Raw genomic sequence first — 19,829 nt, forward strand, 5'->3', positions numbered from 1 at the left:
TATTGACTTATTTTCTTAAAAATTGTTTGTGTTAAATGAATTCAAAACAATGTTTCTTTGTGCAATAGTGTTGTGTCGCTGAAAGCATTTGAATCGAGTGACATTTTAAGTATTTTTGTGTTGGCTACAATGACATCTAGTTTGTCAAATCCAATACATCCGGTATTCCTTTTGTAATTTGGTTGTTGCCGCAGAAACAAGCAAAAATGGTAATCGTCAGAAAAATCTAAATTTATTCTAATCATCTTAGTGAAATATTGTTAAATTCATTTATTTTTAAATGAAAAATGCATTGATCAACAATAATCATGCAGTGTTTTTGTGATAAAATTGTGTTTTTTTCACAAAAATATTGAAAATTGTGCGCTCTTGTGTGCGAATACTATTTGTGAATTGACAACTTGGTTATGTTTGAAAAAAAAAAAAAAAAAATACGTGTATGTTATTGCATTTGACTAATTTGGATAAATTTGTTCTGTTTCTTTACAGTCGTTGGTTATTCCAGAGAAATTCCAGCATATCTTGCGTATCATGAACACAAACATCGATGGTAACCGTAAAGTTACCATTGCGATGACAGCTATTAAAGGTGTTGGTCGTCGTTATGCCAACATCGTGTTGAAGAAAGCCGATGTTGATTTGACCAAACGTGCTGGAGAATGTACCGAAGAAGAGGTAAGTTGAACATAAATCAAATCAAATAAATCGTGCAAAATGAATTTATTGTAAATTGAATTTATTGTTCTCAATGTTATAGGTTGACAAAATTGTCACAATCATCTCGAATCCACGCCAATACAAAATTCCAAACTGGTTCTTGAACAGACAAAAGGACGTTATTGATGGCAAATACCAACAATTGACATCATCGAATTTGGACTCGAAATTGCGTGAAGATTTGGAACGTTTGAAGAAAATCCGTGCCCACCGTGGTATGCGTCATTACTGGGGTCTCCGTGTGCGTGGTCAACACACAAAAACTACTGGCCGTCGTGGACGTACCGTTGGTGTATCGAAAAAGAAGTAAATTTCTTAATCTCGATTACATTCAGTTTTGCGTTATTTTTATATCTCTGATATGGAAACAACAAACATGGAAAATAACCATAATATAATCACGTTGGAGATGAAGTAAAATCACACAAAATAGTGCTTTGTTTTATTTATTACTGGTGAATGTTTCAGTTGTGCCATTTAAAAATGTTGCATTTTATTTATTTAAGCATTGAAATGAACGATGATGGCCCAGTGAACTTATAGTTTATGTGAACATAATTAACTTCATTTGTTTGTAAAAGTTTGGTCAAATGAACCAACTTTTGTTCAATCCGGGTGCATTGAACATTGGAAGAACAAATTTTGTTGCTTAAAATCGCTGTGAAGTTCATATGGAATTTTTATCTTTGGTTTTTTGGTAAGTATGGGGAATTTCGCTGTCGAATCTACAAAGACAAAGGTATATCTTACTGCAAAGATTCTGGAACTATCACGCCACATTTAGTCTACGTGGGAAACCATTGAAAGGGTTGTCGCTATTTTAACGGATGAATTCATTTACTTTGAATTGCACAATCTTGAATACGTATAAGTAAGATTCACTGAAGAGTATTTGTACTAAATCAAAAATGGCACATTTCTTTATTAAAAAACCGCCAAAATTGACATCAAACAACATGTATTGATACAAATATATCTGACTTTGAATGTATGATTAATACATGTATGACATATCAAAATAATCGTTTATATGCAAATGGCATCAAATGGTATTGGAAACTTATTGAAAGGTAATTATTTTTCTTTAAAAAAAAGGCAACCAAAAATCATTTTGTCATGGTAAGTAAGTCTCTGAAATAAATGAAATAAGGAACGCATTGCATTGGTATTAATGTGCTTTAAACCAAACTACATACATCAAAGTACACATGTGTGTCAGAACTTGAGTACAAACTTCTCTAGCCCGAAACTTCATTCAATGTCGGCGAAGAAGGAGAAAAAAAAACAACGTTTGCGGCGAATTGTCGATGAAGCGAGGCCAAAATAGGAGCTAAACAGAATAAAAATGGGGCAAAATAGTTGGTAGTAAAACGGAAACGATCAATACATAAATAGATGCTAGCGTATATGTACATGCTTTCTACCACTACATAAATGTCATCATACGCATACACACAGAGCAAAGAACCAAAAACCTTGTTTTTATTAAAATGGCCGCAAAGTAAGACGTGAAATATTTTCAAGTCCGATGTGTATATTTTTTATAACGCAAATTAAGACTATATTTATTCAAAAGGTGTTCTGCATTTTGATGTGTAAAATCAATGTGAACGATTTGTTCGCATTTTCCTCATCGAACAACCATTTTTTGCAAATTGTTTGTTAAAAAGTGCAGTGTTATTTTGATTTATTTTCGATGTAAAGCACCAATAGCATTAGCTGCGGAGCAAAAGAAGAAGAAAAGAAAAGAAGAAAAAAAAACGGATTCGAGAAGAAGAAACAAAAATTCGTATTTTTAAAATAGTGAGAAAGTGTAAATGCTGTGACACAATAAGTCTGAAGAATTGAATTTTTGGCATTTATTCGGTGTGTGAATAAAAAGTACGAACGGAATTATTTGTCGTACTAAACAATAAATGGGAAATCAACTAAATTTACTTTTATCAAACAAAAGTCTGCAAGTGAGTGTTTACATATAAAAATTATTCTGTGATTGGTGAGAATTTGTGGTGACTTGCATTGAAATTGATGATGTATGTTACAATTATTCAAAATTCGATATGAAAAGGAATAATAGTTCTTGAAGCACAAACAATCTATTCATGGATTCAGAATTAGTTTATGGAAAATTTATTTTTGGTCGCGCAAAACACATGCAAAGTACATACAATTAAAATGCTTTGTAAAACAATAGCGACAAACGAATGTCTGTAGTCAAGAAAAGGAAAATAAATGTTTTTTTTTATTTAAAAAAAAAATTCGAGTGTTGTTGAAAATCAAACGAAAAGAGTTAAGCATTTATTTAATATTCAGTTTCATATATATAAATATACAAATATCTTGAACAAAAATTTGATTCATGAAGTCAGTCGCACGCATACACACACACAACGCAAAAAAAAATCGTTTGAGTTACGTTCATCGATTGTGTGTTATTAACAGAATAGTGTGTTCAACGCTATGCTCACTAACTTATACATGCACAATATATTGAAAGACATATTTTTGTCATGTATAGAAAAACAAGTCGTAAAAGATTTTATTCGATTCTATTTTCAAAAAAACTTCTAGTTTAACATCAATATTTTCCATTGATTGAAATTCAATTAACGATACGCAGTTTTCCAAAAAAAAAGTGGCTTCTTTGGTCAGTTTCTTTGTCATGACGATTTGCATGAAATGAAAATGCATAACAATGCGAAAAAATAAATAAATAAAATATCGGTTATAAAACCGAAAGCAAGACAGAAAATTATAGCATGTAATATGAAAGCTACTTTTCACAAACACAATATTACTTCATGTGATTCGTTTTCGTATTTATTCCATATATTTTGCCCCACTCTACTTCCCTACTCTTTTTTTTCATTAACTTGCGTACGCCAATCATAATAATATTATTGTTTTGATTGTTTTTATATTTTTTTTACAAAATTTTAAGAATGTCTTTTTACATGTCTGCCATGTTTTTGATTGAATATTTTCACCTACTTTGGCTAAAGCTAGTGCGAAAGAAGAAAATATTTATTTTCGCAACGTAGACAACAGTTTTCGATAAAAATGTCGTGGGCGTCCAGAAAAAAAATAAACATGCTAAATTTCTTCACTTTGAATCGTTTTTTTTTTTCTATTCAAATTGTACCTGAAAATTATTTTCGATAAAGAAAATTGAGTGGCAGGTATTTAGCAAAATGCAAACAATAATAGAATTGATAGCTTTCAAATCAAATGCCTATTTGAATGAAAATGAATAGGGATATTTTGGTCTCATTTCATTTTACATCTAATGGCGTTAGTTTATGTTGTGTTACACACCAACTAGACACCAAATACAATTTTATAATTCTGCGCGCGCGTTCACTCTATGAGACTCAATAGATGAAAGTCAAATAAAGCACATAGTAATTTCCATCGTCACTTCAACAAATGTAGAAGGAATAGAAGAAGAAAAAACGTATCAACGAATATAGAGAGTATCATAATGAAAGACATTGCTTAAATTCAACGTTGAACCATTTATTTGAATCGAATTTTCTTATCGTAAAGATACAACGTTTCATTCAATTTTATGAATGATGGCTTATCCATTATGATTTTATGTTTCATTACAGAATGAAACCAAACCAATTTTTATATGCAAACTACTTGAGGATAGAATGCAAAACAAAAAATCCAGTCTTTATGCTTTTTTTTTCTTACGATTTGCTTGATATCTAATCTTTTCCACCAATCAAATGGATATAAATAAAGAACAAAGAATAGTTGCAAAAACTATGCACAGTGTCATTTTCTATCCATATCCTCATCGTCTTCTAAATTCACTGAGGTTTTGAGATGCACAATTTTATGTGTAAACTCAAGCGATACGTTGAAAAGAAAAAAAAAACATAGTGAGAATGAAGTGAACAAAAGAACAAATGAGCAATAGGAATAGGAAAAAAACAACAACTAAATAATGCCTAAATGCTTGCAAGTTTCTTTGAAGATTATTATTATAGATGTGTGTTTGCTTTATGTAAGAGTGTATCGAGAGTTCTAAAGTAAATATATTTGTGTATGTGTGTGGAGATGTTGCTACATTTAACTGCAAAAATATCCAATTGAATATTTTTTTAAAAATCCATATGTGTAAAATAAGAGTTATTTTTATGTGTTATCTAATGCCGACTGAAGACATAATCAAAGCGTTAAAAAAGGTTTATTTATTTCGAGAAATATTTCGTCTAAACGAATAAAATTAAAGCATAAACAAGTTTTATTTAATAACAACAAACCATGCATGTACCATTGTCCAAACGCAGACTCTTCTAAATGTACCACAAAGAAATAGGAAAAAGAAAGAGTTTTTCGAGTTTAATAATAATAATAAATTAATAATTTCCTTATTTGGTTCATTTGACAAAAAAATAAATAAATTTGATATGAAATCGGTGTGGATAGGCTTCTCTGTGCCTATGTTTGTGTGCATGTAAAAAAATTTAGAATATTTTTTTATTGTATGTATGCGCATTTGAGTTCTGGTTTCGAATGCATATCTACATTGATTTGGAGTGTTTTGAGAGAAATATTTTGTCGTTAAACAGCAACGATGCTAGTTGATATTTGTAAGTAATAATAGCATGGAAAATAAAGTCAATAATAATATAAACACAAAGACACAATAAAAACCAATACAGACGATCATATCATTTTAACTACAAACAAAAAACCCATGAACTGAACTCGCTTCGCTTTTGGATTTGTGTATTTGTATTTATAAATACACATATACATTCGCAATTTATGGGCTTCATATTCGAATCAAATGAATATTAAAACATTGAAATTAGTCGAGAGAAGAAAAAAAAGTTATTGACTCAATGGGCTCAATGCACCATTTGAATGCTAAATTGAAATTTCCTTTAGCAAATTCTCTTTTGGCATTGCTGTGACAAAATATACAAATATGTGCGCGCACACACACACACACAAACACAGGCACACATACTTGGTCTACAAATTATATATGAAAAAAATAGACAATGGCTTTTGGCTCCCTCTATATTAACACATTGCTCAATATGTTCGAGCGAAATGCGCGGCCATCTTTGCTTCACACATTCTTTTCATTACAACAACCAATACCACAATGAGCAGTGTATGAATCTCTCGCGTGTGATTGTGCGATGTATCGTTGTCTTCTTCTATCGCACGATTGTTTTGGTTGCATTTAATGTTGCCATCTCACTTTTGCTATTTTAGTTTTTGGTGCATACTTTCACGGCATCATTTTGGCTTTGCTTTGGCACTGCTCATGCATAATATATTTTCATTTTTTACTAGATACAACTGTACCGTGTACACTCGTACAACCACAATTTATATATGGCAATCGGTCTCATTTCAATTTAATATTGGATTTTCAGTTGTTTTATTTCCTACTCATTAATTCCTGTTCAATATTCGATTTTATAGTACAATCAATTTTCTCCCTCTCTCTCGCTCTTGCTCTTTTTATTAGGAAAATCCATTTTTCCCTCCTCACTCACAATACAAGTGCCTTATTCCAGTATTGATATTTGTTTTGCCTCTTCAGGCACTGTACAGTCAAATAGTTTTCAAGCTTTCAAAGTTGGCAACCCTACTTGTATATAAATGCGCATTACATTTATTCACGACAAACAACAAACTCGAGCCATCTTTGTTGCCATTTATAGATTTGTTTTATATTCTATTACAGTATACAAAATGATTACTATGTTATCATCCAAACTTTTGGGATTGTTCTCAGGAAAATCAAATTACCAAATGGAAAATGAATGGAAAATTAAAATGATTTGGTGTAAACACATCGAATGATACCGAATAAATATGAATTTCTTTAAATCATTTCGATTTTTATGATAAAATGAAAATAAAAAACAAAACAAATAAAAAATACGAAATAGTTAGGACCTGAAAACGTTTATAAAACGTATAATTCTCTGGATCGACATTCACGACATTTGACTCAAATGTTCTGATGCAAATGAAAATCCAATTGTTATCTTTAAAATTAAATAATGGGACAAATGTTTATCTCAAATTTGATTCAATTCTTTTTTGAAACCATTTTGGTTAGGATTTCGATATTTCATACTATTACTGTTTCTATAATTTGTGCTGCCCTATGTATCTCAAATTTCAATTCAAGCTTTTATATGGTCTTCCTCGATACCAAATAAACAATTAATAATGCGCTCCAATCAAAATCTTTTTTCATAATGAGAGGTTATGCTTTCACCGAAGATAAAATTTAACCGAACAAACATGTATCAATCAATCAATACCACAATGACGACCATTCATCACACAAGTTTTAATTGTAAATGTATTAAAATCGATAATTGATATTAATTTTGCAAATTTTCATTGTTATTTCAGGGGCTTTTGTTGAATTTTCTTTGCATCGGACAAGAATAATCAGTGAAATAAAGTGGATAAACAAAGAATTGAAAGGATCAACAAAAATTTAAAATTTTCTAATAAACTACAATCAAACGCAAACGACTAGACATCTATCTACAGAAACGTTATGTTCATCTATGTCATGGCTAATGCTGAAAATGACAGGAGAATCGACCACACATACCTCCGCGATGTAGGAGGCACATTTTTCCCTATTAAATTGATAGATAAAAATTTATGCGATACTTAGTTGAAGCAAACAGCAAATAATACAACAAAACCAAAAACAAAAAATTAACCAAGAAGTTTGAAGGAGTGAGATGATATAGTCTATCATCAGATAACAACAACCAACAAAAAGTTGACCGTTACAAGGAAATTTTGAAATGATCATCTAAAACAAAGTGTTTATGTACTGACTGAATATAACATTGAGGTGGTTTTCATAATGAAAAAAGAAAATTGGTTCAAGTAATCAGTTGAAAATCAAAATTGCAATTTAACATATATTTGTTGTATAAAGTTGCGAACCAAGAAAAAAAAAAAGATTAAATAAAGTGAAAGTAATCTAAATATAGAGACATTTGACTGTCTAAAGTCAGACGTGTGTGTAAATAAATAGTTGAGTGTAGAGGCAAAGAGGTTGGAAAATATTTATTAAATTGAAAAAACGGCAAATGCACCACAGATAAATCAACCGGGCCGGAAAGGAGGAACGAATATTTAAAGTGAAAATAACATTGTGCGATATATATATACATTGGGATAAATTCGTTGAAATGACTTCGCCATCGTCGAGTATTGTTGTTGTAGATAAAAGTGGCTCTGTTGATGCTAGCAATTTGATTCAGTCGTCACAACATGTTCATCAAAATCAACCAATTCGAGCTCAACAGGTGATTCTCAACGAAGATTATTTGAGCGGTGACAATATCGTTCGGGCTGGCAATGTTAATTATTTGATACCAATGCCGAGCTCAACCGCACCGATGATCAAACCATCAACGATCGGTCAACATCCAAACTCGAAGGTGCATGTTATCAGTAATGTGACACTGGTATCAAAAGCTGATCAACCTCAGCCACAAACAATTAATTTTGTAAACAGCAAACATGTACAGCCATCGAACGCAACAATCGGCAATCGTGCATCCATTTCGAGTGGCAATTATGTAAATATATCAACGAAATCTCAGCTACAGAGCAAAATGGTAAAATAAAACGATATAGCTATTTAGACTAGTCAATGAGTTAATATATATAATTAATATTAAAATGTTTCAATTTTGAATGTTTACAGTTTAAGTCGCAAACAATGACACAAATGGATCAACAAACACATATTGTTTCGGCTCAACCAATTCAACAACAACAACAGCAACACATCATAACTAAGCATTTGAATAATGCCAGTGCAATTGTACAAAAAGTTATACCACGCAATATTCTTGTTTCGACAAGTCGAATTCAAAATAAAATTGATGTAAGTTTATTGTTGTCCACATTTTTCCAAATGTCATTCAACTTTCTTTTCTTTTTAATTTGTATGATAATGGCTTTTCATTTTTTTAAATATTTTTTTTTGTATCGACAGTCAACAACAATAACACGAACAACACCAATTGCACAGCATCAAACAAATCAAATGTCGAATGTGATTCAAATCCAAAAGCCGAACACTATTGCAATTACTAAAACGAATAGTTTAAATGTGAATAATATTAAAAGTACAAAAGCAAATCAACAAGCCATTAAATTGGTAAATCAAACGATTGGTGGTTCTGGTGGCGGTGTCACATCAACAATAAAACATGGAAATGCTGGCACCGTTAAAACGATAACAACAATAAATGCGATATCGAATCCGAATACATTGCAGCAAAAGAATCAAATCAAGGCTTCATATGGTGTTCAGAATTCGAAGACATCACATCAGCCGCTTCAACAGAAGTCACAATTTACCGGTGTTCACAGCAATATCTCCTCTCATAGCAGGTAATTTAACGTTATACATATTTGTATGAAACGATCCACCATCCAAAGTTCAATATCAACAAATTTTCAATCGTTTTGTTTTATTTCAGGAACAATAACAACAACAATAATAACACCATAAATGCAAATACCAAAATAGTGCAACACACGACACCACGCACAATAATGTCTATGAACAATATGTGCGTTCAGCCAAATGTAATTGGCCAGAAAGTGACAACAGCCAAGAATGCATCTACCGGTAAATATATGGCACAAACGAGTTCGAACATTTCGAACATTAGTCAGACGCCATGCATGTCAACGACACTGTATCGATCGAATGAGAATTTACAAACGGGCGACCAACGGGTGACAACATATCGAACGATTCAGCCAACGGAAACTAGACCGTCGTCGATGACCAAGTCGATTATGATAAATCATCCCATGAATGTTAATTCCGAAAATAATGGACAACCATCAACGAAAAAGGATACCGAATGGAATCAATTGTATGTATTGTGAATGCGATAATTATGCACATACAAAATGCATCAAAATACAAACTCTATTAACCATTTTCTTTTTCATTCCATATTATTAAATAGCCGTCATCGAAATGGCGTTGATATTGGCGTTCATGATTTTCAAAGTACTTCGGATGGGAGTGCAAAATCAACGACGATACCCGGGTCAGTGGACGATGTAATTATGGTGAATGGAACCCATATGAGTGAGGAAATGTCGGCGCGTATTCTACAGAGTTTGTCACAAAAAGTCGTATTCCATACCAACGATAGTGCACACAATAGCAATGTTACAAATATAACATCTAATCGAAATGTACAACCGGCTCAATCACATCGTCCCAATCAGTCTAGTTCACAACCAATTCATCGTGCGATACAACCGGCACCGTTTAAAACAGCACAACCATCTCGACCGTATACCGAATATGCCAATAAAAGTGGACCTGAATACTTTCGCGTTAAGTATGTATCATATATCTCATTTGTTGAATTTTTCTCTTATCAATTTTCTCATTGATTTTATACTTTAATTTACAGTACGTCAGATATTCAGTCAACAACTTCAACATTTGTTGATAATATACCGCTCGTGTCGGCTAGAGGTGATGAAAGTTACTCAAATTCAAATGACATGGAAGATGATATTATCGGTGAAGAGGTGAGACCCAAACCAATTGATGCCTCGATGGATTCTAGGATGCGAGCATTACATGCATTACTACAGGATCATACTTATGTGCAGTGGCCGGTAATTATTGTCTTACATCTTGCGTTATTTGAAAATCTCTTTGAACATTTACTTCAACTAACACCCATTTCCGTCACATTTTTAGGCTGAAAAACAAGCGCAATTAACAGCAACAAATACATCGATTACGTCAAATAACAATAGTGTACATAATAGCAGTACTTCTGTCACAAATTCAGTGTCTAGTAATCTTTCAGAGCCATCTGCGACAAGCTTGCTTACATCTCCAATATCTAAAACCAAACCGAGTACAACGAATCAGTTGACAGAAAATATTGTCACCGGTAATAACAATTCTTTGCCGAATCAAACGACCTCTCCAAATGTAGTCGCTAGTAAATATCAACAACAAATAAGTACAACAAATCATATACCCGGCTATTCGTTTGGGTATAACGAAATGATGAGTAAGTAGAAATGCAACATTGTTGACATAATATGTCGGTTAAAATTGTAAAATATTACAATATTGTTATTTGTTTTGAAAACAGATGTCAAGGACGATGATGCGAACTCAGCAATAAGTAATGGATCGCGAAATCGATCTGACATTGATCCAGGCGAGGAGACTGAAACAGCGCCTGAAGCAGGCAATGATGATGACTCTGTAACACGTTGCATTTGTGAATTGACACATGATGACGGTTACATGATATGCTGTGATAAATGCTCGTAAGTATTTTGATGACGTGCCGTCATCGAGTATATTTATATTTTTTTCGGTCGAAACACTCTCTTATGTTTGTGCAACATTCTTTTTGTTTATTTTTTTCCCGCATATGAATGTAGTGTATGGCAACATGTGGATTGTATGGGAATTGATCGACAGGACATACCCGAAGAGTACAAATGCGAATTGTGTGAACCAAGGGCGATCGATCAAAATCGAGCGAGAACTTTGCAACTCATGAAACGTAAAGAGCAACAAAATTTCCTAATGATGAAACAATCAAATCAAGCATCTGGACTGTCAGTCGATTCGAATACATCTCAGGCCAATACTGGCGATCGTGCTCAATTAAATGCATTTTCAACAATTGTTGCCAACAAAAAGAAAGGAACGCTGTCGGCGAAAAGTCGAAAAGTTGATTTATTTGGTGCTGCAAATAGTAAGCGAAAACGTACCGATTCAAGTCGAGGTGGTAGCAAACGACGCGAATCGAAAAAATCATTATCAAAACGAAAATCGCATTCAGGTTCCGGATCCAATACAACGACACCAGTGAAACCAAATTCATCAACGGTTGATAATGACAAACAATCGGTGAGTTTACGACAATGGATCGATAATTATGAAGCAGCCATGACAAATCACTATTCACCGGAACTACGTGCCCGTTTGCATTCGATCACAAAGCAAATGTCTTCGTCCACATCCACGCCGAATTTGTCAATGTTAAAAAATATTGGTTCATTAGATAATAAATGCACAACCGTGCCACATGCTGGAGGTAAAATTCTAATAAGTACCCGTGAAATAGCCCCGAACAATCCTGTGATAGAAATCCGTGGTAAATATATGTTAAGCACCCAGTTCAAACCACAACAGCAAACCAATTCACCCACATCGACGAATGGAACGCGAAACTTTTCGAAAATGCAACCAGGACCATTTTTGTTTTTCTATCGATTGCCAAACGATGGACCAGAAATATGTGTGGACACACGAACTTATGGTAATGAGGCACGATTTGTACGACGATCGTGTCGACCAAATGCTGAAATTGTTTATAGCATCGAAAAGGGAACGCCACATCTATACATTGTATCCTTAAATACGATTCGATCGAGCACCGAGATCACAATTAAGCATGAACCACATGATTTGGAATCGTTGGAAAGTGGTGAAATTAATGCACCCACATCGACAATTTGCGGATGTGGTCTGATCAAAGACTGTCTGTTTGGAGTGAGTAGCAGTAGTAGTGGTGGTAGCAGCAGTGCTGTTCAACCCACATCACAGCCCGGAACACCAACTTCATCAAAGAAATCATCGAAAAAACCGAATGGACATGTTAAGGACAAAATGACATTCGCACTTAACAAAAGGAGTCGACTTGATAAAGCAAATCGAAAACAAGCAGAAGGTAAGTACAAAGTTGTACAAAACATACACAGCACAAGAGTTGATATTGGCACTGCAGAAGTGCCGCATCTGAATTCAAGAAAGAGCGACACTTACAAGAAAAGTATTCGCACTTCCACCGTGCCTAAAACAGCTCTGAGCAGTACACACACACACCTATATGTTTGATATGCAGTATTTAAATTAATGAATATTTTATTTTTACAGCATCACAAATCCTATCGGGTAGCAGTAGCATTGGAATTCTATCTCCATCGAGGTCAGGCGATGAACTTGATGGAGCCAAACCTAATGAGAATGCATCGACAAAACCACAAACAATACAGGAAAAAGCTCAAAAAGAGCAGAATAGTGAGAAAGTACAGGAAAAGGCAAATCGAAAGAATAACAATTCAATCGATGCGCCTTGGACCTCTGACCAAAAACCGGAACAATCCCAATCAACGACGCCGGGGAAATCATTGAGTTCTGATTCAACAAAAGTGAAAGAGACAGCTAGTGTTGAGTTAACTCCACAGTCACCATCTAAAAATGATGTCAAATTTGATGTGGCACCAAATCGATCGATGAAATCACCGCCAACGACACCGATATCGGCAGCGTCCACTATAAAGTCGCCATTAAATAAATCAAGTCACAAAAAGCCAACCAGAAAATCGACATGTAGCATGTCAGAAGACACTGGCGATGAATATTCGCAGAGTACGCTGGCTTCAAAGGGTGATAAAGATTCAAAGAAGACCGTTGAAAGCAAGAAACTGACACGTGAAGAACGCAAAATGGAGGCAATCGTACGTGCATTTGAAAAAATGGAGAAGACTGAACAGCGTAAAAATGAACAAAAAAAGATGGGTTCAAGTGCGCCCACCAGCACTAGCTCATCGAGTAAAAAACGCAATAGTTCGTCATTTGGTAAGGATGATAAAAAATCGAATAGCCAAAGTGGAAAGCGTAAGCGAAAACGTGGTAAATCATACAGTCAATCGAGTGGCCAAAAACGACGTCGCAACCGTTACGATTCACATAACTCAGACGATGGCAATACGTCGGACGAATCAAGTACACCAATGATGTCACCAACGCGCTTACATGATTTGGATCGACATCCAAGGACCCCGAAAGAGCATCGTGATAAAGGTGATAATATGGCAGCTGGGCTGCTTCTTTCATTATCAAATTATGGATTAACAAAGTCATCTGAGAAAAATAATTGTCTTACATCTCCAGACCGTTATAATGTGACCAATAAAACACAATCAAGTACACCACCATTTGCAGTTAGTTCAGCATGTTTGTTGATCGAAGCGGCTGTAGGTCCATTGGATAATGATTTCAAATTGCCGACAAAAACGAAAACCAAGAAAACCATTATGAATGAATGGTTACATCAAAGTGACGGTTCAACATCATTTTCATCGCATAGTCATGAACAGCAACTTTTATCATCATCTACTTCAGTGGACAATTACACGCATAGTGATTCAAATACAAACATTTATTCACATGAAGAGCCAAGAAATTTGAGTATTGCTGCACAAAAAATCGAAGAATTCATCCATTTGACTTCCGGTGAACACATAGATGAGGACGATTGTTCGAAATGGAGTGGATCACCGATTTGCACTTCATCTGATGCTATGACAGTCCCAACACCGTTGCCAACACCTCCACTTCAAATGGGAAGTTCTGTGAAAAAACGTTGGCTGCGTCAAGGTAAATACATTTGTTTATTTTTATTTAGTTTTTTGCTCGATGTTAGCATGTTCTTATGTTTCATTTTATATTTTAGCCATTTCGGAAGAGTGTTCAGACGAACTATTGGCCAGTTCAGCCACATCATCGCCGCCAAATGGATTTATGGCACCATTGAAAAAGCGACGAGTTGTTCGACAGTGTTCCGATTTGAATGCAGAAGATTTGCCCTCGCCAAGGGAGGACACCAAAGATTTGTCACTTGAAGATGGTACGTAATTAGAAATATTGACCATTCTAAATATACACAGTAAAATCTTCAAATAGTGCAATCTCAAAACATTCCGATTTTAAGAGCTTTCTATAATTGGGAGCTTTGTAAAAAAAAACCGTTTTTGTTGTATCATGATGTATAGGTTACGATAGAAATGTAAATATAAGTATATATTGATTTGCAGAAAATTCAGAGAGCATGCTCAAAGGAGACACTGAGAAATCACTTCAAGATGATGAGCTTAAAGTTGAGCTTAACAAAGATGAAGAAAAAGATGTCAAAACAAAAATGGAACCGAACTCAGTCAAATCAGAAGTAGATGAAAATAAATCGATGCTGGCAGATATCGATAAATTTGAGCCAATCGAGTCTGATGAAGACGAAGAAATGTGTAGTCGAACAGAAATCAAAGATGAAATCGATGACAGTCAAGATAAATCTCTGGTGTCAGAGAGTGCAAAGCACGAACTTATCAGTGAAGATTCAAAATCGCAGGACGATGGTGACATGGCATCTGGCTTAGACGAAATAAACGACCCGATTAGCAGAGATTGTAACTTTGAGAATACTGAACAAAAAGAAGACGAAGAAGAAGATGCGACAACGTCTGATTCAATGAATCTCAATGTATTGCCGAAAAACGAAATCGAAGATATTCAACAAAAGTTACATTCATTCCACAGTGAAAATCTGATGATACTGCAAACACGAAACAAAAAACGTGCATCGCGGGCCACAACACCAACACTGGACGAAGCATCAAACAGTAATATCTCAAAAGACTCCGTACAATCATCATCTAGCGGTGAAATTGCAACAAAAACTACTCACAAATTCAGTTCTGATGATCGCGAATATAAACGCGAACCATCGGCGAAGATACAAAATGATGATGAAACATTGTATAATCAATATACGCCAAATGCGGGCCTAGCTTCAAATTCAGTTGGTACAAATCAGCCAATGGCGACAGCGCATCCATTTTCAGCATATGTTATGAATAGTGCACATCGAAATGAGACCAATCAATCTATTACACCTGCACAGATGTATCAAACACCTCCACCACCACCTGGCGGCTTTCCAAGCGTAAGCACACAAATTCCAGCTAATATGTCGTCGTCAAATTCATTGTATCACTATTTGGAAAATCCAAATCGGCCACCTGGCTACAATCCGGGATACAATGCACCGATATTTCCAATACATACAAATGTACCACCACCAACGCTATTAAACAGCAGCAACTATCTAACTAAAAGTTATTCCACATTGAGCGAACCATCAACACCGGTATCTAATGTGCCTTCAACACCAACTGGTTCAACGACATCATCTTGTAATAATAGCCCAATTAATCCCAAAGTGCTAACACGTACACAAAGTGCTGATCCACGACTAAATCCACCCAAGGAATTGCCACCAATAACACCGAAACGAAAATTATCCATTAACGAATATCGAAAACGGAAACAACTTACAACCGTTCCGGATAGGCCGAAAGTCGACCGCATTGAGAAGGCTGAAAGTCCCATTGATTCTACAAAACTAACGCAAATTGAGGACAAACCCAAAAATGGCATATCCATTGATACACCAAAAGAAACAGGTAAATTCACAGTTTTTCTTCATTTTTCCATATCAAAAGTTTGCACACGAAAAAAAAAGACTGCACGAAAATTTATAAAAATCTGGATGCACGCACACGCAGTTTTTCTTATGCAAACTACAGAACTATCTGTAATTGAAATATTTGTAAAAAAAATCCTGCGACGTTGTATGCATACATAAAAAAACGTATTTAATGGACAATTATTTTTTTGTGATTTAGTATTCAGTCCGGCGCCCACACTACTGGAAATGCAACAAGAAAATCTATCTAAGAGGTTGAAATCTTATAACTTGCAAGGACTTTCCACATCACAGGTTGAATTAATCAAAACAACGGATACAGTACTGGAAAATGGTTAGTTATTTAAACAAAAAAATCAATAATCTAAAAAAACAATACACTCATGCTCAAACATTTTTACCATTAGAAATTTCAACATCAATCTCAGAAGCTTTGAACGCCACTGCATCTAGCAGTAATAGCAGTTTAACGTCAATTTCATCGCCAAAATCCGATTGTGATTTTGATGAAACTGAAATTCATGACAGTAAGTGTGATAATAATTTTGTGTGAATCTTAAATATTCATACTAAATTGAATCTATCAACAGCATTGCCGATTCAAACCGAAAAAGAAGATGATGATGAACGGGAACAAGAGCAAGAACCAGAAGAGCAAGAGCAGGAAGAAGCATTATCGACTAGTGATACTTCTGCCGAAGCGAATCCAGGTGATTCAAAAGAAGACAGCAAAGTAGAACTAGAGACAAATGAAAACGAATTCGATCTTGAGCCTGCGGAACCTCAACAAAGCGAAAGCATTGAATCGACAGATACATGAATTTCACATGGTGAAAATTAGAAATAAGACCTATGCCCAATGCCCCCTCACAGATGATGACCGTAATTAAAAGAGCTTTTAGGTTGTACTGCAAACAACACGAATCAATTATATCTATATATAAATATTTTTTTCGTTTCTTCTGATGTCTATAAGATAGATCGAAGAAAGACACATTTAATTTCATTGGAAAAATTATTAATGTGTTGCAGAACATTTCAATTGATGAGTATTAGTTTAAAATCAATAAATAATTTGGCGAAAATGTTAAATAGCAACGCATTGAAAATCGATGTTAATATTGTATGCTAATATTGAATTCCCAGTGGGATGAACCATTCATATACAAATCGAAATTCAATGTATAAAATCTTGTTCATTTATGACAAAACTCAACAAACCAAATAACAAAAATGACACAAACGACAGAAATCACAGTATTACAACAATATATGAAGAAAAATCATTTACGTTATCCAATGACTTTTAATGGGTGAGCTCCAACATTTTAAAAGCAATATTCACCTGAACAAACAATAGAAATAAGTAAATGAATCCAGTGAACAAAAGAATTAATACTGAATCAGTTTGAATCCAGATGAAATTGGAAAACATATTTTTTTTACCTTCGAGTACGAATTTTATATTATTTATTTGCTCATAGTTTATTTATAAAGCATTTTCTTTCTCTGATCGCCATGCATTTTATTAAATTTCTTTTTTTTTTCTATTATTATCGATGCCAAAACATACAATTAACATTTAGTTAAGAATACACACATGAGTTGGTATGTATGTTTTGGTTTCCATTATTATGTCATTAAAATGAAGATGATCAAATTGAAAAAGAGAAAAACAAACAAATACGCATTATAATTGGTGCATCCTACTTACGTAATGATCGATTTAATTTTCTTAATCTAAATTGAAAACTCATTATTATTTTTTTGGGGGCCAACAAACCCCAAATTTCGAAAAGAAATTCCATTCGATCTTTCACACGTAATCTAAAACGTATGTAAATAAATTTTTAAACAGATATTTTCTACTGGAATGTATGAAAGAGATAAAGAAAAAAAAAGATGAAAAAAGAAACGTAGAAAAAGCAACAATTGAAATTAGGCATAAGTAAAAAGTGTAAATAACTGCGCCAATTAATTACTTCATATATTTACAATTACATTTAATTTGAGATATATTTTTTTTAAATACTTACTATATAAACAAAAAGGTTACAACAATAGTCGATAATAGATAGATCGATAATTTTTTTTTCTCTTCTTTTTGAAAACACAAAATGACTCAAAGCAACTATAAACGTATTCTAAGAATTTGATAGAGTTTATGATTTTACACCTATGCATAGGACACATACAGACCGCTACTTCACACTCGAAAATGACTTGATTCATTTCTTTCTTTTTTGAGTAAATGTATACATGAAAAGCAAACAAATACTACTTGATTATTATAGATTGAAAGAATATTTTATTTTTATTTTTTTTCCTTAGTAATAAATTAAATAAGAATTCATTGCAAACATCAATACAAAGCACATACACATACACATACACATATTCGCAGACATCATATGTACAAGATCATATAAAGATTAACGACCTTGTTAATTGAGCTGATGTTGAATGAAATTTAAGTGGAATTCTAATTATGATTACTATGTAGATTAAACGAATATTAAATATAATCAAAAAATAAAAAAAATAAAACGAAAACATGTGTGCGTGTAATGTACGATCACATATTAATTTACAAATATAGTGGGAAAGAACATCTAAAATTTTATAAAACAAAATAAGTTTCTATATAATTATATAAGTACAGTGACAAATTTTTCACTTTGGAATCATGAATGGACATAAACGTGTGAATGAATGCGTGTCGAAATATTTTTCCAATTTGATAAATGTAAATTAATTTGCATAAGATTCATTTCTAAACAAAATATTTCCTGCGAACAAAACTTTTGACATTTTTTTTGTGTTTCATATTCATTTATTTTTCGCCCTCATTATTTCAACCATTCTTATCAAACTTTTTTTAAATGTAATGTTTCAATAATATGAAAATAAATGAAAAAATGCTTTTAGCACAGATAAATTTAAAAAAATAAAATCTTTGTTTTCGTTTATTTCATCAATGCAGATCACAAAAAACTTTTATTTAGTTTTTGGATATATTTCCATATAATTTTAAAGGTTTCATTAAAATGTCAACCCTGGTGATACAGTTTGAAATCAAAAATGGTTGATTACATTGTGAGTATTTGTAAGAGTGTTTTCAATTCTTGTTTTCAATCATTTGAATTTGAATCTCGGTAAATGCCATAACTTTTCCAATATCTGTCGGTAATATCATGACAAGGCGTCGCCAAAACTGAAAGTTTCATTTGAATATCGAATTGTTGTTCATCGCATCTTTCCAAACTTTCTAAATATATTGATCAACCGCTAAAATCGATCATGCCATGGTTTGTTTTTCCATCTCAGCATTTAGAATCGTAAAAAAAATTTGGTAAATATCCCAAACGTTCCTATTTTTTTAACGGCTGCAAGTTTCATCCAATGCATTATTATCCGAAGTTTTACATAAGCATACCATTATCAATTCATTCTAAACAAGATACCAGAAGAGTTTAGCAGTTATACAGTGAAAAAGGAGTAAATTTTCCGATAAAAATACTGTTTACGCTCAGTAAATGAATTCCAAGTGTTCTCTCCCTAGAACCAGTAAACTTCAAACTATTCTTATACTTCTTTGGTTATTTCTTATACCGAAAAGAAACTAAGTAAATAAAAAAAAGTAATTGTTTTTGTCATTGAAATGTTTTCCATCTTTATTCAATTGGATAAGCGAATGAAAATTATGCTCGCAAAAGGCAAACACCACCAGCGGCCTTGATCTTATCC

At 33.4% G+C, this 19,829-nt stretch overlaps 3 protein-coding genes across 4 annotated transcripts in view; 2 read left to right on the forward strand and 1 right to left on the reverse strand.

Moving 5' to 3' along the window:
• The first annotated feature begins 77 nt into the window (after positions 1 to 77).
• Positions 78 to 1,147, forward strand: LOC116345371 (40S ribosomal protein S18). The gene is made up of 3 exons (XM_031774667.1): positions 78 to 209; positions 490 to 675; positions 758 to 1,147. Exons 1-3 carry the CDS (start codon positions 207 to 209, stop codon positions 1,025 to 1,027), a joined length of 459 nt encoding a protein of 152 aa, XP_031630527.1. The 5' UTR covers positions 78 to 206; the 3' UTR covers positions 1,028 to 1,147.
• Positions 1,148 to 2,218: 1,071 nt separating this feature from the next.
• LOC116345369 (inactive histone-lysine N-methyltransferase 2E) lies at positions 2,219 to 18,383 on the forward strand. Of its 2 annotated transcripts, XM_031774666.1 has the most exons (17): positions 2,219 to 2,678; positions 7,120 to 8,354; positions 8,444 to 8,626; positions 8,738 to 9,138; positions 9,228 to 9,632; positions 9,729 to 10,112; positions 10,188 to 10,398; positions 10,484 to 10,805; positions 10,890 to 11,070; positions 11,188 to 12,485; positions 12,692 to 13,621; positions 13,712 to 14,197; positions 14,274 to 14,447; positions 14,635 to 16,059; positions 16,282 to 16,416; positions 16,490 to 16,609; positions 16,673 to 18,383. In XM_031774666.1, exons 2-17 carry the CDS (start codon positions 7,923 to 7,925, stop codon positions 16,900 to 16,902), a joined length of 7,317 nt encoding a protein of 2,438 aa, XP_031630526.1. In that variant the 5' UTR covers positions 2,219 to 2,678; positions 7,120 to 7,922; the 3' UTR covers positions 16,903 to 18,383. The 2 variants fall into 2 exon arrangements, with proteins under 2 accessions (XP_031630526.1, XP_031630525.1); XM_031774665.1 differs by having other exon boundaries at positions 12,692 to 14,197.
• Positions 18,384 to 19,528: 1,145 nt separating this feature from the next.
• Positions 19,529 to 19,829, reverse strand: part of LOC116345072 (60S ribosomal protein L27a-like) — a 1,139-nt gene continuing 838 nt past the window's right edge. Inside the window, exon 4 of the mRNA XM_031774119.1 lies at positions 19,529 to 19,533. Coding sequence (XP_031629979.1) covers positions 19,529 to 19,533 — 5 coding nt within the window. The remainder of the gene's footprint in view (positions 19,534 to 19,829) is intronic.

The sequence above is a fragment of the Contarinia nasturtii genome, unplaced genomic scaffold, assembly GCF_009176525.2.
Source record: "Contarinia nasturtii isolate CC-2019 unplaced genomic scaffold, AAFC_CNas_1.1 Cnas_scaffold_1240, whole genome shotgun sequence".
NCBI lineage: Eukaryota > Metazoa > Arthropoda > Insecta > Diptera > Cecidomyiidae > Contarinia > Contarinia nasturtii.

Bases quoted from the DNA above. Each gene is read 5' to 3' on its own strand.
- LOC116345369 (XM_031774665.1), top strand. From the start codon at position 7,923: ATGACTTCGCCATCGTCGAGTATTGTTGTTGTAGATAAAAGTGGCTCT. The intron at 14,448-14,634 runs GTACGTAATTAG...ATTGATTTGCAG, and splicing joins AGATTTGTCACTTGAAGATG to AAAATTCAGAGAGCATGCTC. The intron at 16,610-16,672 runs GTAAGTGTGATA...ATCTATCAACAG, and splicing joins TGAAACTGAAATTCATGACA to CATTGCCGATTCAAACCGAA.
- LOC116345371 (XM_031774667.1), top strand. The intron at 676-757 runs GTAAGTTGAACA...TCAATGTTATAG, and splicing joins GAGAATGTACCGAAGAAGAG to GTTGACAAAATTGTCACAAT.